This window comes from Setaria viridis, chromosome 7 (genome assembly GCF_005286985.2).
Source record: "Setaria viridis chromosome 7, Setaria_viridis_v4.0, whole genome shotgun sequence".
Classification (NCBI taxonomy): Eukaryota; Viridiplantae; Streptophyta; class Magnoliopsida; order Poales; family Poaceae; genus Setaria; species Setaria viridis.
Genome location: NC_048269.2, coordinates 23,922,904 through 23,950,452, shown reverse-complemented (window position 1 = coordinate 23,950,452; position 27,549 = coordinate 23,922,904). Strand labels below are relative to the sequence as shown.

The 27,549-nt window shown below is 45.4% G+C and overlaps 3 protein-coding genes, 1 long non-coding RNA gene and 1 pseudogene across 6 annotated transcripts; 4 read left to right on the top strand and 1 right to left on the bottom strand.

The window, feature by feature from the left end:
- The first annotated feature begins 1,941 nt into the window (after nt 1-1,941).
- LOC117863919 (putative pentatricopeptide repeat-containing protein At3g23330) lies at nt 1,942-6,487 on the top strand. Of its 2 annotated transcripts, none has more exons than XM_034747826.2 (3): nt 1,942-4,245; nt 5,236-5,277; nt 5,688-6,487. In XM_034747826.2, the coding sequence occupies exon 1, from the start codon at nt 1,957-1,959 to the stop codon at nt 3,889-3,891; it is 1,935 nt and encodes a 644-aa protein (XP_034603717.1). In that variant the 5' UTR covers nt 1,942-1,956; the 3' UTR covers nt 3,892-4,245; nt 5,236-5,277; nt 5,688-6,487. The 2 variants fall into 2 exon arrangements, with proteins under 2 accessions (XP_034603717.1, XP_034603716.1); XM_034747825.2 differs by having other exon boundaries at nt 5,236-5,308.
- Nucleotides 6,488-6,768: 281 nt separating this feature from the next.
- Nucleotides 6,769-11,694, top strand: LOC117863920 (casein kinase 1). Of its 2 annotated transcripts, XM_034747830.2 has the most exons (14): nt 6,774-7,292; nt 7,400-7,440; nt 8,120-8,189; nt 8,276-8,424; nt 8,571-8,666; nt 9,046-9,116; nt 9,873-9,934; nt 10,180-10,243; nt 10,329-10,413; nt 10,541-10,667; nt 10,748-10,821; nt 10,908-10,968; nt 11,071-11,165; nt 11,250-11,694. In XM_034747830.2, the coding sequence occupies exons 1-14, from the start codon at nt 7,217-7,219 to the stop codon at nt 11,544-11,546; spliced, it is 1,368 nt and encodes a 455-aa protein (XP_034603721.1). In that variant the 5' UTR covers nt 6,774-7,216; the 3' UTR covers nt 11,547-11,694. The 2 variants fall into 2 exon arrangements, with proteins under 2 accessions (XP_034603720.1, XP_034603721.1); XM_034747829.2 differs by having other exon boundaries at nt 6,769-7,292; nt 10,908-11,165.
- A 2,941-nt stretch (nt 11,695-14,635) lies between these two features.
- On the bottom strand, nt 14,636-21,334 carry LOC117865134 (uncharacterized). The gene is made up of 4 exons (XR_004642458.2): nt 20,628-21,334; nt 15,685-20,515; nt 15,128-15,193; nt 14,636-15,015 (listed from the first exon to the last, which is right to left on the bottom strand). It is a non-coding gene; the product is annotated as an uncharacterized lncRNA (long non-coding RNA).
- On the top strand, nt 16,012-19,852 carry LOC140223545 (disease resistance protein RPS2-like). Its single transcript, XM_072295438.1, has 2 exons — nt 16,012-16,635; nt 17,445-19,852. Exons 1-2 carry the CDS (start codon nt 16,012-16,014, stop codon nt 19,653-19,655), a joined length of 2,835 nt encoding a protein of 944 aa, XP_072151539.1. The 3' UTR covers nt 19,656-19,852.
- A 1,038-nt stretch (nt 21,335-22,372) lies between the features above and the next one.
- On the top strand, nt 22,373-26,263 carry LOC117865133 (disease resistance protein RPS2-like; annotated as a pseudogene).
- The last annotated feature ends 1,286 nt before the right edge of the window (nt 26,264-27,549 follow it).

Here is a 27,549-nt window from a genome sequence, read left to right as displayed (position 1 = left end):
GTAGGACACGGCCACGCTCCCGTGGCTGAAGCAGTTTTCCTCGATCAGCCGGGTGTTCCCCACGTACAAGGTGAAGTTGAGCTCCGGCGAGAGCGACGGGCCGGCGGCTGGCTGCTGAAGTCGTCGACTCCGATGAGGGCGAGGGAGTAGAAGTCGTACCGGGAGCTGTCCCACGTCGACAGGATCAGTGGGGCCAGAAGGAATGCTGCACCAAGTGCTGCGATGCAATGCAATGCAAGCAATCAAGCACGGAAAAAAATCACTGTTGTTCAAAGCAACTCATTGATACGTAAAATTAGCATGCAAAAGCTGATGACACGCATCATGTGAGAAAGCAGAATTGTACCGAATCCCAATGCGAACATGAGGATCTCTCGTAGCTCGTGATCTACTTCTTTCTCCATGCTTATAGTTGCAGACGAGATCGACGAGATCAAGATTATCGCAACAGAAAAAGGTTTGCTCCAATGGAGTCTAAGAAGATTGTTGACCTTTTACGGAAGCCACGGGGAGGAAAAAGGACTCCGATCAGATACCGATCCACGCTGGCAGAGGTGAGTTGGCACACGACATCAACGAAAATAGTAAATATGTTGCTTCGTTTGTAGAGGAACGACAAATATATAAACACATCCGTAAGAATGACAAATAGAGAGATGCCATCCGTAAGGATACCAAATAGTTAACGGACGTACTAGCGCCCGAACGTCCGATAATTTTTTTTATCGGACGCTCCGTCGTAACATTGAACAATAACTATCGAAACATCAAAAATTAACACTTGCAACACGAGGATTGCAACACCTTTACGTGCATGAAACATCTCGAACCGCTTCATGCAACATTCAAAACAGACACATTGCAACAACATTGCAACAACAAAAAAAGCATCTCTTACAGCATTGCAACAACGAAAGAATAGGAGATCGAAACAAAGAAAACAACTATATGCAATATCATGAACAAGTTGATGCAACACCCGGTTGCTAGCAAGTCAGACTGTTGCAAAACAGATGAAACATCAAAAGCCATTGTTGCAACATCCCAAAATAACTACTGCAACACCAGAAGGTGCCTATGGCAACATAAAGCCGTCAGTAGGCGCGAGCTTCTGCTGCTCCGGTTGACGTCGAGCATCACACGGAGGAGACGGAGCCCGCTCAGATCCACAACGACCTCATCGGCCGAAGGAGAGGAGACGCTGCTGGATCTGGGGAGGGCGCTGCTGGACGGGGTAGGAGAGGGTCAGGGTCTTGCTTGGATCTCGCCAGGGTCGGGGAGAGGGCCACCGAATCCGTGGGCGTTGGGCGCTCCCGGTGGGTGAGGACGCCGGAGTAGGGAGGGGCGCCGCCAGGGTGGGTGAGGAGGATGCCGGGGTGGGGGAGGAGGCCGCCGGGGTGAGGTAGCGTGCCGCCACCAGGGTGGATGAGGAGGACGCCGGGGTGGAAGGTTGAAGAAGAAAGATCACGGGAATGGGATGGGGGAGAAAAAAATGGTGGGAATGGATAGATAGGAAACGCGAAATATTTTTGAAGCGGAACGTCCGACGCGTCCGGACGCTCGGATCGTAGCATTACCGAATAGTTAAATATCCCTTAGATGCCGACTTAAACGCTTCATCGCAGGACTTAGGGGGTGCTTGGGAACACCGTGCTAAACTTTAGCACCTGTCACATCGGATGTTTGGATACTAATTAGAAGTATTAAACATAGTCTAATTACAAAACTAATTGCACAGATGGAGTTTAATTCGCAAGACGAATCTATTAATCCTAATTAGTCCATGATTTGACAATGTGGTACTACAATAACCATTTGCTAATGATGGATTAATTAGCCTTAATAGATTCGTCTCGCGAATTAGACTCCATCTATGCAATTAGTTTTGTAATTAGCTCATGTTTAGTCCTTCGAATTAGTATCCGAATATCCGCATCCACAGCATCTGTCGTCGTCATGTCCGTTGCCGCGGCCGGCTCTGCACCACCGCCACCTCCGCTCTCATGGGCTTACCAGATCCGCGTGGCCGCCGCCCATGGCCACTTCCGCGACGCCGTCTCCCTCTTCCTCCGGATGCGCGCCTCCGCCGCGCCGCGCTCGTCTGTCCCGGCCTCCCTCCCCGCGGCGCTCAAGTCCTGCGCCGCCCTCGGCCTCCGCGCCCTCGGCGCCTCCCTCCACGGGCTGGCCATCCGCTCCGGCGCATTCGCCGACCGCTTCACCGCCAACGCCCTCCTCAACTTCTACTGCAAGCTCCCAGATTCGTATCTCCACTCCTCCGGTGTGATCAGCGTGGATGGCACGGGATCAGCAACCGCACTGGAGAGCGTGCGGAAGGTGTTCGACGAAATGCTCGAGAGGGACGTGGTGTCCTGGAACACTTTGGTGCTGGGCTGTGCAGAGGAAGGGAGGCACCAGGAAGCGCTGGGTTTGGTCAGGAAGATGTGGAGTGATGGGTTTAGGCCTGACTCGTTCACCTTGTCCAGTGTGCTGCCAATCTTTGCTGAGTGTGCCGACGTCAAGAGAGGAATGGAGGTTCATGGCTTTGCGATCAGGAATGGGTTTGACAACGATGTGTTTGTTGGCAGTAGCCTGATTGATATGTATGCGAATTGCACTCGGACCGATTACTCTGTCAAAGTGTTTGACAAGCTCCCGGTACGTGACCCAATTCTGTGGAACTCCATGCTTGCAGGGTGTGCACAAAATGGTTCAGTTGAGGAGGCTCTTGGAATATTTCATCGGATGCTGCAGGCTGGAGTTAGGCCTGTGCCTGTGACTTTCTCAAGCCTCATACCTGTTTGTGGCAATTTGGTGTCGTTGCGCTTTGGAAAGCAGCTGCATGCCTATGTGATCCAGGGTGGGTTTGAAGATAATGTGTTTATATCTAGCTCCCTGATTGACATGTACTGCAAATGTGGGGACATTAGCATTGCCCGTCTCATCTTTGACAGGATGCCTTCACCAGACATTGTATCACGAACTGCGATGATCATGGGGTATGCATTGCATGGTCCAGCAAGAGAGGCTCTTGTGCTGTTTGAGAGAATGGAATTGGGAAATGTGAAGCCTAATCATATCACCTTTCTTGCGGTTCTCACTGCATGCAGTCATGCTGGATTGGTGGATAAGGGCCGGAAGTATTTCAAGAGTATGTCAGACCAGTATGGAATTGTTCCTACTCTAGAGCACTGTGCAGCTTTTGCAGATATCCTTGGCCGTGCAGGAGAGTTAGATGAAGCATATAGTTTTATATCTAAGATGCAAATAAAGCCAACTCCATGTGTATGGTCCACATTGTTAAGGGCTTGCAGGGTCCATAAAAATACCTTTTTAGCTGAGGAAGTAGCCAAGAAAATTATGGAGCTTGAACCTAGGAGCATCAGTTCTCATGTAGTTTTATCAAATGTGTATTCAGCTTCTGGGAGATGGAATGAAGCAGCACGCCTTCGGAAATCTATGAGAAATAAGGGTATGAAGAAAGATCCAGCTTGCAGTTGGATTGAAGTGAAGAACAAACTGCATGTATTTGTTGCTCATGATAGGTCCCATCCCTTGTACGACAGGATTATTGATGCACTGAATGTTTTCTCAGAGCAGATGGCACGCCAAGGATATGTGCCTAATACAGAGGATGTTTTCCAGGACATTGAAGAAGAGCAGAAGAGATATGTGTTATGTGGTCACAGTGAGAAGCTTGCTATAGTGTTTGGTATTATAAGCACACCTTCCGGAACCACAATTCGTGTGATGAAGAATCTACGAGTCTGTATTGATTGCCACACAGTAACCAAGTATATCTCAAAATTAGCTGAGAGGGAGATTGTTGTGCGTGATGCAAACCGTTTCCACCACTTTAAGGATGGAAATTGTTCCTGTGGGGACTTTTGGTGATTGGATAACACTTGGGATCATCATATGTTTGTGAAATGAGTTCCTACTGCATGTTGTCTGTACTGAGTGTGGGCAATTGATGGAAATGAACCTTCCCAATCTAAGTGTTTTCCATCATGACGAGGATATAAGCTATTTGATTATTTCTGAAATTATAGTGGAATCACAGGCCGAACTGAAGGTTGCCTTTAGTTTAGAAAACCTAGCTAATTGGTTCTTCGCATAATGAGCCAGTCATTCTCTTACTCTCATTTGAAGAACTATAGTAAGTGGGACTAAAAAAGGACAGTATTTCTAGCACAATTGAAAGCCATCTACATGTGCCATACGTCTTGATTCTTTGAACATATTAAGGTAAACTTACTGTTTTTACTCAATAGCTTCTTTATGATCGTATAAAATCCGGCTGCAGTGTGTTGCCACAAAAACCATTTTTTGCATTGAAATTATAGTTTCTTCTCGGTTAGAGAAAAAAAAATTGTAGTTACTTCTGATTCAGGTGCCTTTTGTTGTTCTGTAACTTTTATTAACCTACTAGGTAGTGTACGCTCCATTCCTGAAATTATTATCTTTTCATTATTGAATCATGGTCACGGTCATGGGCCACCTAATCACACACCTAGCATAAGAATACATTAAGTTGATGTCCACCTTGACAATAGAGAAAATACTGAATAATACCTGTTACTTCAATTGCGCTGTATTGAATATAGCATAACAATTATAATTGCAATCATTTGACTGAGTGAGTACCCTGCAGTAATCTTTGCTGAATCAAGATCTCCGATGTGCTTACCTCTACTGATTTGCATATTCTTACTATCATTCTTTCAGGAGTTATGTGTGCTTCCTTCCTTAAATGTCTGTCCTATACTCCTATGCTGCTATTGCCATAACTCAGCTTCTTCTCATGTATCAACTTACTATGTGTCATGTTGTGCAACCTCTACAAATCATCGTTTGGATTGGACTCTAAAATTTCTCTTCTTTTTTCATATGTCAAATTGGCTCTAAAATTTAAGAACTTGGCAATTGGCAAGAATGCCTAGATGACCAGTTTATCACCGTACTCCTATATATTTGGGCAAGTCTAGATCATCAACCTTTCCAGTGCCATTTGATTGTAATGACCCCATCAAATAGATTGGCAAATCAGCAGCTAGAAAATCTGGCAATTTGTGCAATTTGAGGGTGACGTTTAACATACAGTTCGTTTTTAGCCACTGATATTTTACTGGCCTTTTGTACTTCAGTGTGATGTCTAACATCATAAGTAAATTAATCCTAAAAAAACTTGATGAGGTTTGGTCATTTGCCTTAAAGATTATCTTGTTTCTATTGCAGCTGTGGTTGTACACTGCCTGAAGCATATGTACAAGTTTACAGGTATTGATGAGTTACGATATTTATCCTTCAGGTACCATTCTTGTACGAACCAGCAGATTCTCATTGCCAAACTTAAGAAACTGTTAAATCATGCATGCATGGAGCATTTTACTCTGCATATCACTCTGAAATTAGATTCTGGGAAACAGAAACTGACGGGACCATCACATCACACACCCACATCATTCCCATGACCCCGTGCAACTGGAAGAAATCATGCGCCACGTTATTTTTCAAGGGCACTTTGCGCTAGCATTTGGATTCATCACTAGAGCGCAAACTGGTCTGATCCACACCTATCATTGAGCACGAATGCCGTGGTTCTGCTACAAGTCTTTTCAAGCAAATGCGCCCTTTTTTCCTCGAAAAGTAACATGATGATTGCACTCATTTCCCTTTCATGCTTGCAGGGTACACCAAATGAGCGGCCCGTGGTGGACGCCCATGATTCCGGGCAATAGCAGCACACTCTGGACTCTGGACAGTGCCATTATTTTCCTTCTTCCAACATGGAGCCACCACACCAATGACCAATGTACTGGCTTGTGGCTTGTATGCCTTGGTAACATAGCGGATGGCAGGTACGATCTGCAGTGTAAAGCTGCAACATCAGGATCCAGGTCTGAAAGGTTCGGTTTCGATGCCGAATCATTATCGGATCTCGCAGCTGCTACAGTAATCCGGCAATCCGAGGTTGGAGCGGCGGCATGGCACGACCGGTGCGAGTGAATTCTCCTCGTTCCGGTGCTTGCTGCAGCCTGGTAGCTGTACGACTCGGCACGAGCACGCCATGAATGAGTTCATTGATTCCTTGTTGTGAATCTGGGACCATCCATCCAGCCCCATGTGTAAGTACCCAGCCAGCCCATATTGCTTACAGCGGAGACTACAGCTGGAGGTCGCATTAGTCCAAGATCCAGCTTGACTGATGTAGCACCGCACCGCCTCGTCGCCGCTGGTGTGAGACGAAACACAGGCCACGCCACGTCATTTTTTACAAAGCTTGTTCTCTGCACGACTCGATTGTTTGGTTCGTTCCCTTGATGAAATGAAAAGCTCCTTATTAACAGTAATGACTGCTACTACCACTGTACCACGAGCCAGAAAATGAGGGGGTGCAGTCGTTATTTTTCTTTTGTACTATAAAGAGGTGAATACTGTAAAGCACTTGAGTTACACTTCACACATAAGCACTGCAGCAGTTCCTGTCGACCCCTACTCACTCGGTACACGTATACTACAAGCTTTTATACGCAACGACAGGTGACAAGGACGTGACAACCTATACCGTATAGGATATACGAAAAGACCGCCCGCTGTTGCTGTTGCAGTTTGCAGCCGTAAATACAGCGAGGGCACGGGATTTGCGCAGCGTAGGCAAAGGGTACAGCACGCGGCGGATAATCCGGAGGGGAACACGAATCGCAAAGCGAAAAAAGGCATCCCATTCCTATCCTCTCGCTCGCCTCCATTTCCCAATTCCCACCTTCCCCGCGCCGCGCCCCCGTCTTCCTCCTCCCCCCGACACACCTCTTTAACTCGCCTCCGCTTCCAAAAAATTCTCCGGTTAATTTAATCCAGACGAGGAACCTCCCCGCCCCGGATCTCTCCCCCGCGAATCCCCAGGCCCGCTCGCCGGCCGGCCTTCCCCCCGCGATCGGCTCCGCCTACGTCCCCGGCGGGAGGTTGACTCGACTCGCGCGTTGCGGTGGCGGCGGTTCCCTCGCCGCCGCTCGGCTCGGGGGCTCGTCGGTTCGGCGGTCGCTTTCGGTGCGGTCCGATCGAGGCCAGCGGTGCCGGGGCAATGCGGTCGGTCCACGGGGCTGCTTGAGGCGCGCGGCTGGGATCTGGGCGTGGAAGGTGCGGGGGCGCGAGCGGAACTTCTGTCGGTGGGGAGCTCTGGTGGTGGGTGTAGTGTAGCGCTCGTTTGGCTGGCGGGATGGAGCAGGTGGTCGGGGGGAAGTTCAAGCTCGGGAAGAAGATCGGGAGCGGATCCTTCGGGGAGCTCTACCTCGGTGAGTCCTGTCCCGTGACGGGTCGTTGGTTGCTTGCGTTTCCTTTGTCTCCGGCAGTGCTCTGGTGTGTGCATGCTTCTGACAGTGCTTGCTTGGTTTGGTTGCAGCCGTGAACGTGCAGAATGGTGAAGAGGTGGCCGTCAAACTGGTATGCCACGAACAACTTCCCGTTATTCTAGTGTCCAGTTCAGAGTTAGGAGTTAAACTCCAGTTGGAGTAATTTGTATCTGTAGTTAGCCTAATCGTTGCTACATCGCGTTGCAAGCATTATGGTGTATAAGGAGCTGGGCAATTACAACACAGTTTCATGTACACAAATGACGTGATCCAACATTGTCTATGGGTCTTGCTACAGAATCGTCAACAGTGGGACCATTGGGCTTCTGGAAGCAATCTTCATCATTGTGAAATGAATCATTTCTAGCGCACAGTTTTGTTCTGGAGATAGGATTGCTCATCTGAGTCAATGACCCTGTAGTTCTCCTTTGAAGTGACAGTTTCAGTGCTGAAAAGCAGCCGTGGGCATCAATCTTTTGTTTGTTCTGATTGATGATTCTAAAAGTTAGATTTAGTTTCTGTGGAGTTCTGTTTTCTCTATCTATCCTAAATTGAATTAGTGTGCTAACTGACGATGAATGCTGCTCGGAGGCATTAATATCAACAGTAGCATATGATAAATACGTCTGGCACAATATATTTGGTATATCTTGTAATTGCTAGGTGCTTAATCATTTTCAGAAGAATTTGATTTGTTAGCATTGATATTGTTTGCCAGCCTTAGCTACTGCCTGATCACCTTATTTTGTGTGTGTATAACTTCTTATTAGGAATCAGTGAAATCACGGCATCCGCAGCTTCACTATGAATCAAAACTGTACATGCTTTTGCAGGGTGGAAGTAAGTACAACCACAGTAGATGAAGTTGGTTATTCCAATTACACTGGTACTTTACTGATCTGTTTTTTTTCTGCTCTGATTTGAAGCTGGGATCCCACATCTGAAGTGGTTTGGGGTAGAGGGGGAGTACAATGTCATGGTGATTGACCTGCTTGGTCCAAGTTTGGAGGACTTATTTAATTACTGCAGCAGAAAGTTCTCCCTCAAAACTGTACTGATGCTTGCTGATCAGATGGTGAGTCTATCTTACAGTTGTATATTGTTCTTGTGCTTGTTTTGGTTCTTGAAACCACATTTAATATAATGCTAATAAGTTCTTCGCTTCGCATCTGATTGGTCTTTGCAAGCAAAAGTTACATACTTTCTTGGTGTTGGATACAGATCAGTAGAGTTGAGTATATGCACACAAAGGGGTTTCTACATCGTGATATCAAGCCTGATAATTTCCTCATGGGTTTAGGACGTAAAGCAAACCAGGTTTGTGCTACTTTTGCTAAACCTCACTAATAATCAGTTTTCCTATTGAAAGCACTGTGTTTACCAAATTGAGCAATGAGAAATCAAAATGTTTTGAATATGAGACGCTTTAGAATGACCAAGTGTACATTATTTAAGAATCCTACTATTTGATGTCAAATGATAATGGTGAAGTTGAATGATGTAACCAGCCATGTTTCTCATTAATAACTATTTTGTAGCGTAACAATTATATCAAGTACTAGGGGTGATTATATGCTTTTGAGAGAAATGATCATTAGTTTTCTGAAATTGTACAATGTTGTGTACCCATAGATAGAGAGATGACTTAGTTTTCTGGCAAAGTTACCATCTAAAAACAGTTGAGCACTCTCCACAGGTATTTGTCATCGACTATGGCCTTGCGAAAAAGTACCGAGACCTCCAAAGTCATAAGCACATACCATACAGGTAAAGGAGAATCTATGCCTGCAAAAGTTACAAAGGAACTCCTATCTCAGCACCTTGAAGTTGGAGGTTGTTCAAGTGTACCATCTCAATTAGATATCATAGTCATAGTTTAGTGTTCCTAGTCTGACTTTCCTCGATGTTTTTTTATACCATTGTCATTTTGACATAGTTTACACATAACGTAAAGTTTTTGTGGTGTATTGTGATGCAACAGCAACAGTTTATTACATGACTAGGTTCTTGTTTCTGAACCTACCTGAAATTGAAATTTTAGGTTAATTGTACTTTTGTTCCTGGGTTAAATTTGGTCACTCTATTTCTAAAGGGTTAACCTGGTACCTGGCTTGATAGGAATCCTTTTTGCACACTTTTTTCACCAAAGTGGTGGAGTTGGTTCATATAAGCAGTATGAATCACCATCTCACCAAGCTCCAATATATTCTATCCTTGTCCATGTCTACATTGGCTATTCTGCTTTGCTACTGGCTGACATAGTTTGCAGGCCAGGGGCTGCCCAGTGCCAATGGTATCTCAAACACATGCGTGTCGGAAATTATTAATAATAATAGTAAGGATCCAATGTTAAACATTGTAAACATTGCTGCACGGATCAGCACCAACTTTTCATTTTTTTACATGAAAACTTCTGCTGCTAATTTCTTCTGAGAGATTCAATCTTTTGATTCTAAGCTTCTAGCCATGCTTCATGTGTATTATCATATAAAAATCTAATATATTTGCTTCATCATACCACAGGGAAAACAAAAATCTCACAGGGACTGCGCGATATGCCAGTGTAAATACCCATCTTGGAGTAGGTGAGTTTATAGCTTGTAAATACATATATGTACTACTCTATCATCAGTATCTGAACATTAAATGATAGAACCCATGGGCCAAAAGAAACAGGGAAGACAAATATTGTGAACAATGTAAACTCTTGAAAACCTGAAACATTATACTTGACCTTGAACTTGAGGTCAATCAGCTGCAGACTATTCCTCAGCAAATCTGGAAGCCTTGATAGATGAATTTGGGTTAATCTTTCTTGGTTTCCTTTCAGAACAAAGCAGGAGAGATGATCTGGAATCTCTTGGTTATGTGCTGATGTATTTCTTAAGAGGAAGGTGAGATATATGCTCTCTTCTAGAATTTCTTGTAGTTTTCTTTTGCACATTTTAAATTTTCTTTCATCATCTTGGACTCCCCCAGTCTTCCTTGGCAAGGTCTGAAAGCTGGCACAAAGAAGCAAAAATATGATAGAATCAGTGAAAAGAAAATGCTAACACCAGTTGAGGTACTTGATTCTTTAGATCAAGGGACAGTGCAATGTGAAGTCCCCATGATCCCATCACTTACTATGCTGTTCGAACAAAATATTGCACCAATTGTTCATAACAATAACATGCCAAATTTTTGAACAGGTCCTCTGTAAATCATATCCAACAGAGTTTACTGCATACTTCCATTACTGTCGATCCCTACGATTTGAAGATAAACCGGATTATTCCTATTTGAGGAGAGTCTTCCGTGACTTATTTATCCGCGAAGGTATGGTTAAACATTAGAAATGTATAATTGATGCTCCTTGTGCCTGTATTTTTGACGTGGCTTGTTCTGGATACATGCAGGGTACCAACTAGATTATGTATTTGACTGGACCATTATGAAGTATCCTCAATTTAGAGATAAAAGCAAACTTCAGGTACGCATGTATTCATTTTCCCAGCCATCAATTAAGCAATAGGGTTTTCACTGTGCTGACATTTTGCATTTGTTCTTGGCAACTAGTCTAGCGGCAAGGCAAGTGGGTTGGCAGGCCCTTCTGCAGAACGGACTGAGAGAACTGCAGGTATTAAATCTTTTAGCAGGAAATCATTCGGTGAAATTTGCTACCTAAAACTTTTGTATCAACAACTGGCACACGACATCCCTGACAGATTATTTTCTGCAGCTGAAGCTTTGTTTAGAACTGGATCCGGTTCTGGTCACAATAGAGAACACACCAAGCACAAAAGTCTTCTAGAGTCCTTGATGCCATCCAAGGCGGTAAGAAGTTTTGCTGTTCTTTACCAGCTAATCATTTCTACAGTGATCAGGGAGGATCTTACCGCCACACCTTGTGTCCTGTAGGCTGTTGATTCTGATAAAACAAGGCCAGCATCATCATCACGCAATGGAAGCACATCAAGAAGAGCCATCCTTTCATCAAGCAAGCCAAGCTCCTCTGGAGATCCAAGTGACCCAAACCGCACGGGCCGCATAGTCTCGAGTAGCAGCAGCCGCCCATCAGCTACTGCCCAAAGGGCGCACCATTTGGGAGGAGCTGAGATCAGGTCCTCGTCTTTATCAAAAATCGGTAGGTCTTCACATGATGACGCTGTCAGGAACTTCGAGCTGCTCTCAATCGGCGTTGACAGGAGAAAATAAGAACTTGCGAAATGGGCTAGGGTCTTGAGTCTTGACTCTGGAAGATGAGGACGGAGTGCTGGGGTGGTGTAATGACTTATGAGCAGGCAGCCCCAGGATTGTATGCTGAAAATATTCTTTTTCGAAATAAAAGAGATTATTTAACTTATGAGATTATTTTCCCAGAGCTGTGCTGCTCCAATCTAATAGAAGAGTTAAGCAGCTAAGCATGCTGTTCTACATCACTGTATGTCGATTCGTCCGTACAAGAGAATGGACAATGGGACAAACGGGGTTGATCGTCGCCATGGTACACAAGCAATTTTGTTACGGTACATTTATATTTATACATGGTATGGCTATGGCCTAAGCAAATAGGTGTTCATTCATTCCCCGTACTTGGGGGGATGTTTACTATCAAAATTTCTGCGTACTTGAAATTCACTCCATACGCAGTTTCTCGAGCTCAGTACTTGGAAGTTGGAACTTCAAACATGGTATAGGTAAAATTTTGCGATTGTTGATGTTTTCTGGAACGCACCAACTCACCAAGCACTTTAAAGTCTTGTAGATTCACTGATGCGACATGCGAGGCTGTAAGAGACTCATTCGCTGTTCTGACCCAACTAATCGCTGCTTCGTTTCTGCAGTTTCTAGACGTAGTTCAGAATTGTGGTGTCCTTTTTTTTATATCAGAATTGTGGTGTCTTGAGCAGCAGCTCCAGAGTCAGTCTGTATTGTGGTTATTTTTTCTAAATAACACAACTACACAAGATGATCCGAATCATGGTAGATTCATCCACCTCAACTCAGCTTGCCTTCAGGCTTCAGCCTCTTCTTGGACCTCCAGCCGCGCACGCGCGTCACGCGAGGTACCCCACGGTCGAGTGCTGATGGCTGCAAGACGCTCGAAGGCCATTATGTATCCCAGTCCCAGCTGCTTCCTCCGTTCCTCCTACCCCGTCGCCATGGCTGAACCGCTGAACATCGAGCAGAGGCGGAAGGTCCCGGAGGAAGCGCGACGAGGTCGACGTTGTGCTTGCGGAGATGGATCCTTCCCCTGATCTGGCGGAGACCGACGATTGGTGGCGGAGGACACACGTCATCGGAGAGCTCTCCGAGCGGGGCGGCGAACGCCAGGGCGGCCGCGGCAACGTGGGGAGAAGCTCGCGACAGTGAGCAAGTTCAATGATAATTTTACAAAACGACCCCAAAACAATTTACAAAAGACCCCCTAAATTGGATCCGAATATTTACAAATAACCTCCTAAATTGGATCGCGACTATTGGCCCCTCGTTGCATATTACAATTTGGTGGAGGAACTTTAGGACGCCTCGTTCCCCGTCCGGCGGCGGCGATGGCGACGGCAGCCTCGCCCTCGCGAATGCGATCATACTCCCCGGTCCCCTAAACCTCGGTTTCCGCCGCCGGGGTCCCTCTTCGTACCACCGCCGCGACGCGGATGGACATCGTCGGGAACACATCGGAGGCCATTCTTACCAGATCGATTGGCCGTCGCCGCAGAGTAGTGGCTTTCTGGTTTCCTCTCAGGATGCACTGGTCTTGCCGGCCAGGCGGCGATTGACATTGACGTATCTGTATTTGGAGTTGGAGCAGAAGGGTCTCTGAGTGAGTGCTAGGAGAAGTTGCACAAGCCTAAAGGATCTCGTCGGCTGAGGCGCTGAGCTGGGGAAAAAATCTTGCAGTGAAATTTTCCTGTGCAAGAACCAGCTGACGAAGAATGTTACAGCTCTGAAGATTCAGTATTTCTCCTTTGTCAGTAATGGCACTTGGAACAAGAGAGGAGCTGAAGGCTACGATTTTGTGTTTGCTTGGTTTCAGCTGAAAGATAAAACTTGTTAATTATTTGAACTTGTAATATTGAGTAACATTGTTTACTCGCTTCATATCAACCTATGCCACTGGGACATTATTTAACGTCACGCTATTTTGAAAAAGGTGTTAGCAGTATGTAAATCGTGTCTCAAAGAGTTCCATTCTTATTTTAAAAAAGAGAGAGTTCAATTCTACTTCCGGATGCTTTGATCCATGATTTTGGCTGCTTCTATCTATGGAAGGCCGTAAGCAAGATACTCCCTCTGTTCCAAATTACTATTCGTTTTGGCTTTTCTAAGTATATAGCTTTTGCTACATTTCTAGATATAATATATATCCAGGTGCATATAAAAAACTATGTATCTAGAAAAGTCAAAACGAATAGTAATTTGGGATGGAGGGAGTAGATGGCAAATGACTTGAACACATTCATGATCTCTTTGACTTCGTTTACGCTATTTATTTTCTGAATTACTACTACATTTGTATTCACATAGTATGGCCTAAGAAAATAGGTGTTCATTTATGTTCCGTAGGTCGGGAGGGAATGGATCTTCATTGTCAAGCTTTGTGTACCCAAATTCCTTGCATCCCATAGAAGTTTCTCGAGCACAGTACCTGGAACTTCAAACATAAAGGTCAGTTTCGATTGGTGATGTTCTCCAGAACACACCAAGAACGTAAACTGATGCGATGTGCGAGGCGGTAAGAGTCTGATTTGCTGTTCTGAGCCAACTAGTCACCGCTTCGTTTCTGCTGTTCCTTGACGTAGTTTTTTTTTTTTTGAAATACTTTCTTGACGTTGTTTAGGATTGTGGTGTCATGAGCAAGCAGCTCCTGCAGGTAGATTCGTCCACTGGATACATATTTTTGGCAGCTAAATACGCGGTTCTGCATCACAGCAGCATCAGTGCAAGTAGATCCATCCATGCAGAAAGCGCACGGGCCAGCCATTTCATTGCTATGTGCAGGTGCAGCGGCGGATGCACGCCGGCCGGTTAGCCGTAGATGTCTGGCGGTGGCGGAGCTGGTGCGGCACACCTTCTGCTGCGTATGGCTCGTCACCGGCGGAGCACACTGGGCGTCGTGGTCTTTTTGGGACGAGCGTTCATCGAGGCTCAAGGAGTTGTGTCCACGAGCTGGTGACGGGGTCACCGTGCACTCACATTCAGAAAAAACAGAGACGGAACATGCTTTGTTTCTTCCATTCACGTAGTGCAATATTTGGCAGGAATTGCAGTAGCATCACAGCGTCTCAAGCATAAAGTCAAGATACTAAATTTCGTAATAGAAATAAATTGAAAAAAAAATGTGTCACAAGCAATCCCATTCTGACTAAGATACGAGAACATCAGGTGCAGATGGTTAGCACGGCATGTATCCGAGTCAGATAGTACAATGTGATGTGCATGAATGGATAGATGCTAAGAGCCTATGATGTTTACCTGAATCGGAACTGACTAGGAGGCTAGCCAATGCTTGCAGGCAGCGATAGTACAATGTGATGTACATGAATGGATGGATGCTATGAGCCTGTGATGTGTACCTGAATCAGAACTGACTAGGCTAGCCTATGCTTGCAGGTAGCTTTTGAACTGCAAATGTCAGTGCATTGCGGCAACAAGAAACGCGTCCGGATGTGATTCTTGATACCTGGCATATGAACAAAATAAGAAAAGGGTTTCGCCAAATAGGAGCCTGCTAGAATTTCAAACGATGAAGCAACAGAGGGAAAACAAAGAGCTTTCACTACACTATAGCATACAGGAAAGCAATTGTTCACCACCCTAGTCCACGTGTCCTACTATGGCTCCAGTCAACTCAACTTACCCTGCACAAAACACATAGCTTGCTTAGTAAACAAAGCAACCTACTTAGTAGGTATGATACCACCAAATAGAAAATCAACTTATTTTAAGATGGAATGATTTTTCTGATAATATCTATTGTCTTACAAGTTAAAACTAACAGGTATGTCAATGTGATCAATCTCATATCCATGATGTCTCAGCTGGCAAATGTGATAGGCCCAAAGCATCTGACTAGATCCATAAGACTATTACCTTCAGTAAGGAAAATGATGTTCAATGTAAAGTATTAAAACCCGAAAGTTTTGTCAACATTTGATCACAACCGTCATTTTTTTAAATCAAGTGCTGTGTATGATGCGTGTACAGCAGTCCTGCCTCATGAGAAGAGCATATTTCCATTGACTCAAGGCATACAGATTCTAGTAGGCTATTTGATTTTTCTAGTAAAATTAAAAAATGCAACTATTATCCCCAAACTAATGCAACATTACTTTGCAGTTATCCACTTTACCTGTTGCTCATCACAAGCAAACCTTGGAGATAGGCTGCTATTAATTGATAAACTGTGTCCTCCGCACCTTCCACGAAATAGCTCCCCTGGTCTCGTGCTAACTCAAGCCACTGCACGAAGTTGTGAGCTACATGAAGCTAAATTTGTAGGTATTTTCACATCTTTTTCCCTGCCCTTGGTCCTACTCTTAAATTGACAGGTGCCTAATGAAGACCACAAAGGGTGTTGTGGAAGCATAGTTCAGGGTCATAAACAGCATTGCCGTAGCTCCCTGTTCCCTCTCTTTCCAGGACTACTCGCTGTCAGTTCCCTGCTACCACAATTTCCATGCCCGAGCCAATGATCTGTGCTGCTTTGCAGCCAATCTGTGGCTTTATCAACGAAACAGGGGTGCCTGCAGCCACTGCAAAACGCTTCTCATCTTTCGCCTGCATCAAGCGCAACCGCAAACTCCTTAGAAAAGCTAGAGAAGACCTGCAAGCTATTCGGAAGGTGGTTCAGGGACAAGTTGATCTCGAGACCAACAATCTCGATGAGTGTGATCCTCGAGTCAATTTGTGGCTGACAAGGGTAGCCAGTGTCCGAGTTGATTCCATCGACCAAGAATATGATAGATTGATTCAGTCCTCCTGGTTATGCCGTTCAGTTCTGGGCCTTGGAAAACGATATCATCTTGGCAAGCGTATTGTTGAGATGCTAGAGGATATTGCTGGGCTTATCGAGGAAGGGAACCAATTTAAAACGTTTTCATCTAAGCGTTTGCCAGATTTTGTTGAGGAGCGACCACGGACACAAACCTTTGGCATCAAGCAAGTGCTGAGGGATTTGTGGAAATCATTTGAAAGCACTGATGTGAGCATCATTGGAGTGTGGGGCCCAGGTGGCGTTGGGAAGACAACACTCCTTAACAACTTCAATAATGAGCTCAAGGCATGTGGACGGGATTACCAGGTAAATATCTCTCTCACAAAAATGTTTCCGACAGTTACATATAGCATGAACAATTAGCTAAAGATTCTTATCTGGTCTTAACAGAAACTAGCTGAATGACCCACACATTACATGGCTAGTATATTTTTCTTTGATTTAGAATGAAATTCATACTGTGCATCCTAGTTTTCTCTTATAGTTTGATTTTTTTTTATTAGTGATACTTCATATCTTCCTCTCACAAAGCCCTATGCCTCTAATCCCTTAGTTGAATTGTTAAGACTCAGACTTCCACTTGAATTGTTAAGATTCAGACTTCCATGCACAAGTCATCGTTGACTGGTGAACCTCTTGTTTTTTTCCTCATAGTATCTAGTCTTGTGTAAGCTTGGCAACATATATAACTTTAAAAATGGGCAAAATGTGGTAAATTCCATGTAACTCAGATGCAGAAGTGTTCGTTCAAAAAGATGTAGAAGTACTATTATGGGAGAATATGCTCTATAACTTATAGCCTTGCAGTTTCAGTATTTCAAGATCCAACTCAATTGCATCCAAAATAAGAAAAAGACAAATATTTATTTGCAAGTGAGATTGATCATTTGCAGTCTGGAACTCCGGATAAATGATCAATATTATTTATTTAGCCCCCATATGTGTAACAGATGGGTTGAGATAATTAAATTTGCATTTTTAAAAAAGAAAACTTTTGACTACAAACTAACTCTTCCCTCTACTTACATCATACCCATAAATCCACAACTTGAAATTCACCAACTTCACTTTAACTATATCCTAATACTTTTTTATTGGTACAATAACTCTGCTAGGTGGTGATCATGATTGAGGTGTCCAACTCTGGAACTCTAAACAAAACAGCAATCCAGCGCACAATCACAGACCGCCTTGGGTTGCCATGGGATGACAGAGAAACAGAGGAAACTCGTGCAAGGTTCTTAATGAAAGCACTGAGCAGAAAAAGGTTTGTGATTTTACTGGATGATGTCTGGAACAAATTCCAACTAGAAGATGTTGGGATACCTACCCCTGATTCCGATAGCAAAAGCAAGCTGATTCTCACATCACGTAATGTGGACGTGTGCTATCAAATGGGAGCTCAACAGAGCTTGATCAAGATGGAGTACCTAGAAAAAGAAGCAGCATGGGAGCTCTTCCGAAGCAATTTGAGCACTCAGGCAATTACAGCCATTGATTCATCTGGCCCCAACAATGTTGTAAAAGAATATGCTGATGCAATTGTCCAAAGCTGTGGTGGTTTGCCACTAGCACTTAAGGTAATAGGGAGCGCTGTGGCAGGGCTAACAGCACCAAAGGAATGGATTTTGGCAATGCAAGCAACCAAGCATGACATCAAGGACTTGGATGGAATACCAGAAATGTTCCATAAGCTGAAATATAGTTATGATAAGCTGACACCAAAGCAGCAGCAGTGCTTCCTGTATTGCACCCTTTTCCCTGAATATGGCTCAATTAGAAAAGATAACCTTGTGGAATACTGGATGGCAGAAGAATTGATACCTCAAGATCCCAACAGAGGCCATCGCATAATTAGTCGCCTGCTCTCGGCATGTTTATTGGAGAGCTGCGGGTCTGATTTAGAGGTGAAAATGCACCACATTATTCGTCATCTGGGATTGTTCCTTGCAGTGCAGCAAAAGATTGTCGTGAAGGCTGGAATGAGCTTGGAGAAGGCACCACCACACAGAGAGTGGAGAACAGCAAGAAGGATATCACTCATGTACAATGACATAAGGGACCTTGGTATATCACCTGAATGCAAGGATCTTGTAAGTTTACTGGTCCAGAATAATCCTCGCTTGGATAGGCTGAGTCCGACCTTCTTCCAATCGATGTACTCTTTGAAGGTTCTTGATCTTTCACACACCAGGATTACAGAACTTCCTTTCTGTAGCACATTGGCAAAGCTTAAGTACCTCAATTTGTCTCACACATTCATTGAGAGGCTTCCTGAAGAATTCTGGATGCTAAAAAAACTAAGACATCTAGATTTAAGTGTTACCAAGGCACTGAAAGAGACCTTAGACAACTGTTCCAAGCTATATAAGCTAAGGGTGCTAAACCTCTTCCGAAGCAACTATGGCATTCGTGATGTTAATGACCTGAACATTGATTCCTTAAGGGAACTGGAATTCCTTGGGATCACAATATATGCGGAGGATGTGTTAAAGAAGTTGACAAATACACATCCTCTAGCAAAGTCAACACAACGCCTTAGCCTCAGGCACTGTGAACAAATGCAGTCAATCCAAATATCAGACTTCACACATATGGTGCAACTTCGAGAACTCTATGTTGAATCGTGTCTTGACTTGATACAACTTATTGCTGACCCTGACAAGGGAAGAGCTTCTTGCCTGGAAGTTCTCACCCTTGCTAAACTCCCTGCCCTCCAAACAATTCTTATTGGATCTTCGCCCCATCACTTTCGCAACCTCCTAGAAATAACAGTATCCCACTGCCAAAAATTGCTTGACATCACCTGGGTTCTGAAGCTGGATGCACTTGAGAAGCTTTCTATCTGTCATTGCCACGAATTGGAGCAAGTTGTTCAAGAAACAGTCAACGAGGGCAATAGGAGAGGGGGCATTGAGCACAGCACAATTCTGAGATCTGGAAGAATAAATGGTTTCTCTGAAGAACAGGAGATACATGGTATGGTAGAAGGTGCAAATAATCAACATGTAAATGGCTATCAGAACAAGATGGAGAATGAGTGGATCAAGGGCATGCATCATGTGGACTTCCCAAAACTGAGAACAATGGTCCTGACAGACCTGCCGAAGCTAACGGCGATATGCAATCCAAGAGACTTCCCTTATCTTGAGATTATTAGAGTGGAGGGTTGCCCACGTTTGACAACACTTCCACTGGGTCAAATGTATGACTGCCCAAAACTAAAGCAGATTTGTGGTTCATATGACTGGTGGGAGAAGCTAGAGTGGAATGTCAAGGAGATAATGGAAAATAAGTATTTCACCCCCATCAAAGATGGAGACTAGCACACTCATGAAACTATTTAAACCCTATCTGTAAATTCATTTATTCTCTTTATGTGTCCAAAGTCATAAATAAATAGCTTTTGGATATGCCTATTTGTTTATGTACATAGAAACTGTATATATTATATACAAACTGTAAAGACTGTATATCTTGTACATAGAAAGTTTATATAGTGTAACAAACTATAAATGCTGTATATCTTTTTTTTGAGGTGTAACGGGGGGAGAGAGTCCCCACCAATTTTCATTCATAGGAGCTTATTGCAAGGTCATTAAACCCACTAGTTCAGCAATTTTACAAAAGGAGGAGAAGGCTGTATATCTTATAGATAGAAACTGTACAGATTCTACATGTAGTGCGCGCATTGTACTATTTTGGTATGCAAGCCAACTATATAAATGTTAAATTGCTCAGATACCAATGCATTTATCCTTCATATTCATGCAGTGCTTCCTGCATTTCGTGGCAGTTGAGCTGATTAACCATTCAGTTGCCCTCTAAAAATTCAGAAAGAGCGGCCTAAAACATAATTACCATTATTGTAGCTCAAATTTATTAAGTGGGCAAATTTGTTCTTTAGTGGAAGAATCAACTGCAGCTGCGCACTAATCTTTCTTACTGTGCTGTATAAAACATCCTAGAAAAGCAATGAAAGGTCAGCTTCTGTATTGTTTCGAAATAGCAAATAGCGTGTGCAATGATACATCTGGAGATACAATACGGATAGCAGCTCGACAGAATGGTTATCTACGCCATACCGTGATGTTCTCCATGGGCGCAGCATTCTCTATCTTGCAATGAACAAATGTGTCCACTCCTCCCATCATGGCATCATGCAATCGCTTTGTTCAATCACTATCTGCATAAATAAACAATCAAATCGAGCAACCGCTGCTGGTGTGGCAGTATACTAAGATGGAATATGTGGTAATTGGTAATTGACGAAAGTAATCGTATTTTGGATCACTGACCTTGCAAGGCAGCCTCCAGCTGGAGACCCCGCGCCTCCACCAACGAAGTTCCGTAGATCGCCACACCAAAGTCACCAAATGCGGTGGACGGAGTAGGTGAGGGAGAAACAGCAGTTCAGATCACCAGACATGGAGAGGGGGTAAACTTGCCGCGACGGGTGCCTGGCGGCACGGAGGCCGGAGGCTGGAGGCGGGCTATGGCTTCAGGGATTGTGGGCTTGTGGCGTGCGCAATGCGGCTTGCCTTGGATGGCCCCTCACGCACTCCGCCACTGCCGCCGCCCCGCCGCCATGGTCAACGGGGACAAAACTGGCGGCTGGCGGCCTGGCGCTGCCACGAGAACCCAATTGGAGCGTCAACGTGGTGCGGACTGAGATTGTAGCGTCCCACTGCGCTTGAGGATATGAACGAGGGGCGGGTTGTACTGCACGCCGGCGAGCTACAGCGGCCGGTGGGTGAGTTCGCCGGCGGCGGACGCTAAGGCTGCGTGGACTGCAATTTTTCATATGACCCCCTCAAATGGATCGCGATTATTGACCGCGATCCAAATATTTACAAAAAAACCCTTACATTGGATGGCGACTATTGGTCGCGATCCAAATATTTACACATAGGTCTCTGAATTGGATCGCGACTATTGATCGCGATCCAAAATTTAGAAATTAGCCCCTGGTTTTGCCCCGGCCATCTTCTCCGCTCCCTCCCTGCTGTTGCTCGCGGCGGCTCCCTTTTCCTGTCCGGCGACGGCTGCCCTCGTGAGTGGACTCCCGCTCGACCTCCTTCTCCGCACCCCGATTCCTCTGGGTTTCCGCCGCCGCACCCCATGCTGCTCCGTACCACCGCCGCGAATGGACATCATGGTGGCCAACCGCCGGCAGCAACTCGAAGAAGACGACGAGGTCGATGAAGAGGAGCAGCAGGAAACGGATAGACGGCTGAAATGCAGGGTGGTTGGGAGGATGCCAGCAACCATCACTGCGCGGCTACCGTGTGAACCTCGGAGGAGTTCTCCGATTATGCAATGGGGAAGAAGAAAACAAATCCATGAGCTCTGAAGATTCAGCTTTTCCTCTCCGTCAGGCTCAGCGGTGGCACTTGGAAATAGGGGAGGATCCGATTGCTCGTGGAACCCAGTTGATGAAGACGATACTGTTTTTTTTTTCCAAGAACATATCTGGGCATGTATTTCATTAAGACGAAATTGTTTGGTTTATTACAGGGGATACAATATTTCCGACCTGAAGCTACTATACTGCGACTATGGCTACTCGACAGTCGACACCATGTTGTCATCCTGTACGGCCGTACCCATCTGCGACCTTCATCCAGAATCAGCCTTGCGAGCTCGACAGGTTGGACCGCCGACCTCTGAAACACCCGCTGGTTCCGCTACGAAATTGCCTCGCGAGGCTGTATGAAACGGAAAGAAATTCTACAGGAAGCAAATCCCATTCTGACCAATCAAGCTAAGATGGATAACATGAATATTCGTTGTTGAAGGTACGCTAAGGTATCCGAGTCAGACTCAGACAGTGATCTCACAGCAATCTAAATTGGAAAGTATTTTCCTACCTTTTTCCCTGGCCTTGGTGGCTTGGTCCCACACTTAAATAGATAGGAACCTCAACTGAGTGAAGAAACTAAGACTGAAAAACGTGTTGTGGAAGCATAATTAAGTGTTGCCTACCTCCCTGCTCCCTCTCCTTTCTTGAACTACTTGTCCCTTCCATGTTCTCACAACTTCCATGGCTGATCCTAGCATAATCTGTGCTGCTCTGCAGCCTGTGTGTGGCTTCATCAATCAAGCAGGTGTACCTGGAGCCACTGCAAAACACTTCTCATCTTTTGCCTGCATTAAGCGTAACCGCAGACTCCTTAGAAAAGCCATAGAAAACCTGCAAGCTATTGAGAAGGTGGTTCGAGGACAAGTTGATCTTGAGACAAACAACCTAAATGAGTGTGATCCACGAGTCATTTTGTGGCTGAGAAGGGTCGCCAGTATCCTAGTTGATCCCACCGACCAAGAAATTGATCGATTGATGCAGTCCTCCTGGTTATGTCGTTCGGTTCTGGGCCTTGGAAAACGATATTGTCTTGGCAAGCATATCGTCGAGATGCTGGAGGATCTTGCTGGGCTAATCGAGGAAGGGAACCAATTCAAAACATTTGCATCGAAGCGTTTGCCAGATTTTGTTGAGGAGCGACCACGGACACAAACCTTTGGCATCGAATTAATGTTGAGGGAATTGTGGAAATCATTTGAAAGCACTGATGTGAGCATCATTGGAGTTTGTGGCCCTGGAGGCGTTGGCAAGACAACACTCCTTAACACCTTCAACAATGAAGCTCAAGTTGCGTGGCAGGGATTACCAGGTACATAACTCTCTCACAAGAAACTAGTCAACACTAGCCCTATTATGCATGCATGAAGAATTAGATGAACATTCTTATCTGTTTCTAAGAGAAACTAGCCGAGTGACCCATGCAATTGCGTGGCTGGTCAAATTATTTCTTGTGAATTTAGGACAAAGTTATCTTGCAGGTGAGATTGACTGTTTGTTGTTTAGATAAATGATTAGTGTTATTTATTTAGCTTCCACGCCAACAGATGCATATAAGTATTCATATCTACTTCCAGAATTTATTGTTAGATTAGCATTTTCTAAATTATATTGAACAATAGATAACTATTCCCTATAACTCATTGCACACCCATAAATTGCAATTCCTGATGTTGCAGCTGGATAAGTGCACATATAATACACATCCACAAACTAGACGCATGATACTTTTTTAATAAAAAAAACATATCGCTTATTTTGATGGAAGTACTTTCTACATTTGATTTATTCATAAAATCAAGTATAACTCCAAGTAAATCCATAATTTACTATTACCTTTCCCAATCTAACTGTATCCTACCTAATACCCTTTTGTTGCCATGTTAACTTTTGTAGGTGGTGATCATGATCGAGGTATCCAACTCTGGAACACTAAACAAAACAGCAATTCAGCGCACAGTTACGGACCGCCTTGGGTTGCCGTGGAATGATGCAGAGGCAGAAGAAATCCGCGCCAGATTCTTAATGAAAGCTCTAAGAAGAAAGAAGTTTGCGATTTTACTGGATGATATCTGGAACGACTTTCAGCTGGAAGATGTCGGGATCCCTACCCCTGATTCTGAGAGCACAAGCAAGCTGATTCTCACATCGTGTTCTGTGGACGTGTGCTATCAAATGGACGCCAAGAGCCTGATCAAGATAGAGTATCTAGAGAAAGAAGCAGCATGGGAGCTCTTCCGAAGCAAGTTGAGCACTCAGGCAATTACAGCTATTGATTCACCTCGTCCCAACAATGTTGTAAAAGAGCATGCTGATGCAATCGTCCAAAGCTGTGGTGGTCTGCCATTAGCACTCAAGGTAATAGGGAGGGCTGTGGCAGGGCTAAGATCACCAAGGGAATGGAGTTTGGCAATGCAAGCAACCAAGCATGACATCAAGGACTTGGATGGAATCCCGAAAATGTTCCATAAACTGAAATACAGTTATGATAAGTTGAGACCAACCCAGAAGCAGTGCTTCCTGTATTGCACCCTTTTCCCAGAGTACGGCTCAATTAACAAGGATCAGCTTGTGGAGTACTGGATGGCAGAAGAATTGATACAAGATTTGAACAGAGGCCATCGCCTAATTAATAGCCTGCTCTCAGCATGCTTATTGGAGAGTTGTGGATCTGACATAGAAGTGAAAATGCACCAAATAATTCGTCATCTGGGGTTGTCCCTTGCAGAGAGTGGCGAACAGCCAGAAGGATGTCACTCATGTCCAATGACATGAGGGACGTTAGTGTGTCACCTGAATGCAAGGATCTTGAAACATTGCTGGTTCAGAATAATCCTAAGTTGGAAAGGCTGAGTGAAACTTTTTTCCAATTCATGTACTGTTTGAAAGTTCTTGATCCCGAGACCTCTGACCATCTGCTTGCTAACTGCAGCTACACGAAGCAGGTCTGGCACTCAGTAGATCAAATGACAGGCAACGCCTCCTTCCTACCAGCCCCCGGTTCTTCAATGATGGATTGGTGGCTGCTCCGGAGGCGAAGCTTCCATGGCGCCAGGAAGAAAGGGATCGACCTCCTGGCGCATTTGGAAAGAGCGAAACAGTCGTGTCTTCAACAGAGATCCACAACGGACGCAGCAACAACTAGCAGCAGCAGTCGCGGAGGAAGCGGCGCTCTGGTTCACGGCCGGGGCGCACTGCTTGTCTAGTGTAGGATGGCATTTTGATAGTTTGTAACGCTATCTCGACCGACGGTGATGGTCGTTTACTGTCTAAGAGCTCCCTTCTCGCGTAATTAGCCCCTACGATCCCTGATACCGTGTGCGTGCACCCGGTTTCGGCCCACGTTGTATGAGTACTATCTATTTCTTCTTAATTGAATGATGCGCAGCTCTCCTGTGTATTCTAGAAAAAAAAGTTCTTGATCTTTCACGCACCAGCATTACAGCACTTCCTCTGTGTAGCACATTGTCTAAGCTCAAGTATCTCAATTTGTCTCACACACTCATTGAGAGGCTTCCTGAAGAGTTCTGGATGCTCAAAAAACTAAGACATCTAGATTTAAGTGTTACTGAGCAGCTGAAGGAGACCTTTGACAATTGTTCTAAGCTATACAAGCTAAGAGTGCTAAACCTCTTCCGAAGCAATTATGGGATTCGTGATGTCAATGAGCTGAATATTGATTCCTTAAGGGAACTGGAATTTCTTGGGATCACAATCTATGCCAAAAATGTGTTAAAGAAGCTTACAGAGACACATCCTCTAGCAAAGTCAACCCAACGCCTTAGCATCAAGCACTGTAAACAAATGAAGTCAATCCACATATCAGACTTCACACATATGTGCAAACTTGTAGAACTCTATGTTGACTCATGTCTTGACTTGAAACAATTTGATGCTGAGCCCGACAGGATAAGAGCTCCTTGCATAGAAGTTCTCACCCTTGCTAGACTTCCTGCCCTCCAAACTATTCTTATTGGGTCTTCAACTCACCACTTTCGCAACCTCTTAGAGATAACAATCTCTCACTGCCATAATTTGCAGAACATCACCTGGGTTCTGAAGCTGCAAGCACTTGAGAAGCTTTGTATATGTCACTGTGATGAATTGGAGCGACTAGTTCAAGAAACAGGTGACAGGGTAGACGAAAGGAATGGGGGATTTGAGCAGAGTGGTATCCGGAGATTTGGGAGAATAAATGGTGTCTCTGAAGAACAGGAGATACATGGTATGGTTGAAGATACATATAAAGAATATGTGAAGAGCTATCAGAACATGACTGAAAACGGCCGGATCAATGGAGAAGTGCATCATGAAGAATTCCCGAAACTGAGATATCTGGTGCTAACTGGCCTACGAAAGCTGACTGCGATATGCAACCCAAGAGACTTCCTTTGCCTAGAAAATATTAGAGTAGAGGGTTGCCCACGTTTGAGGACACTTCCATTGGGTCAGATGTATGAGTGTCCAAAACTAAAGCAGATTTGTGGTTCATATGACTGGTGGGAAAGGCTAGAGTGGAATGGCAAGGAGACAATGGAGAATAAGTATTTCATCCCCATCAAGGATCAAGAGTAGCATGCTCATGAAAACTATTCAATCTATATTTGTACAGATACAGTGCACATTACTGATAGTTTGTGCTCAAGATGTTCAGATTCATAAATAAGTGGCTTCTGTCTGAGCTTATTTGTCTGTACATAGAAACTGTATATATTCTACCTACAGACTGTACGAACCGTATATCATGTAGACATGTACATAGAAATTGTAGATGTACGAAATGTGAAGTATGTAGTACATTAGCTACGACGGAAGATTGTTGATTGGTAATGGGACAGAGCCATCGATGTCGTGCTTGGAACCCAACCCCGCTGGAGGATTCTATGCCTCCACCGGTGGAGACTCCGCAGATCGGCAAATGGAACCACTGAATGTTGGTGGTCCGGTGGACAGAAGCGAGATGGAAAAACACAGTTGAGGTGTTCCGAGGAGGTAAACTTGCCGTTATGGGTCCCGGGCGGCGCGGGGGTCGGAGGTAGCCGAAGACGTGGGGGGTGATTCTGCGCACCGTGCCGGAAGTCCTCGACGGCCAGCCGGGCCCCCAGCCGCCGCCTGCCCGCCTCCGCTGCCCCCGCCATGGCCGTCGGGAAGAAAAACTCGCTGCTCGAGGACTCGGGCGGTCTCGGGGATGCTTCCTTCACGGCTGCAGTCTTTTCAGTGTACGTCTTGGTCAAGGGAACGCATGTGGTGCAGACTATCTACCCCGTGCAAAAGTGGCCAGCGGGGGTAGATGGTTTGCACCCCTCGGTCAAACCCGCCTTGTGCGGAGCGCGAACGCGCGCGATGCCCCCAGGACGTATGACGACCTCCGCCGGCGGCGCCGTCAACGGCTTTGGGCGCTGGGCGGCGCAGGCGCTGTGCGTCATCTTGCCTTGGATCCGCGCGACCTTCGCCTGCGTCCGCGCGCTCGGACGACGCCTCGAGAAATCCTCCACGGCAGCGTCGCCGAGAGCATCGCGGACGCTGGACGAAGCCTCATCGGCAGGCACGGCGACGAGCCGACGACGCCGTCAACGACCCCGGGAATGGCGGCTGCTGAGGCACGGCCGCACGAAGCAGAGGCGGCCTCTGCCCAGGGTCAGGGGGTGGACGGTATTTCATTTACCGTCCACCCTTGGACCGTGAGTGCCGTCGGATCGGGCACGTACGGCCCGGACTCGGAAAGATAGCCCTCTCACTAGTTGTCTTCCTGCCCGCCTCCGCTGCCCCCGCCATGGTCAATTCGAGCTATAGTTTTCCAAATGGGCCGTCCGGCCCTAGCCCAGCAGGCACTAAATAGGCTCGAAAGGTTTTCGTACCGG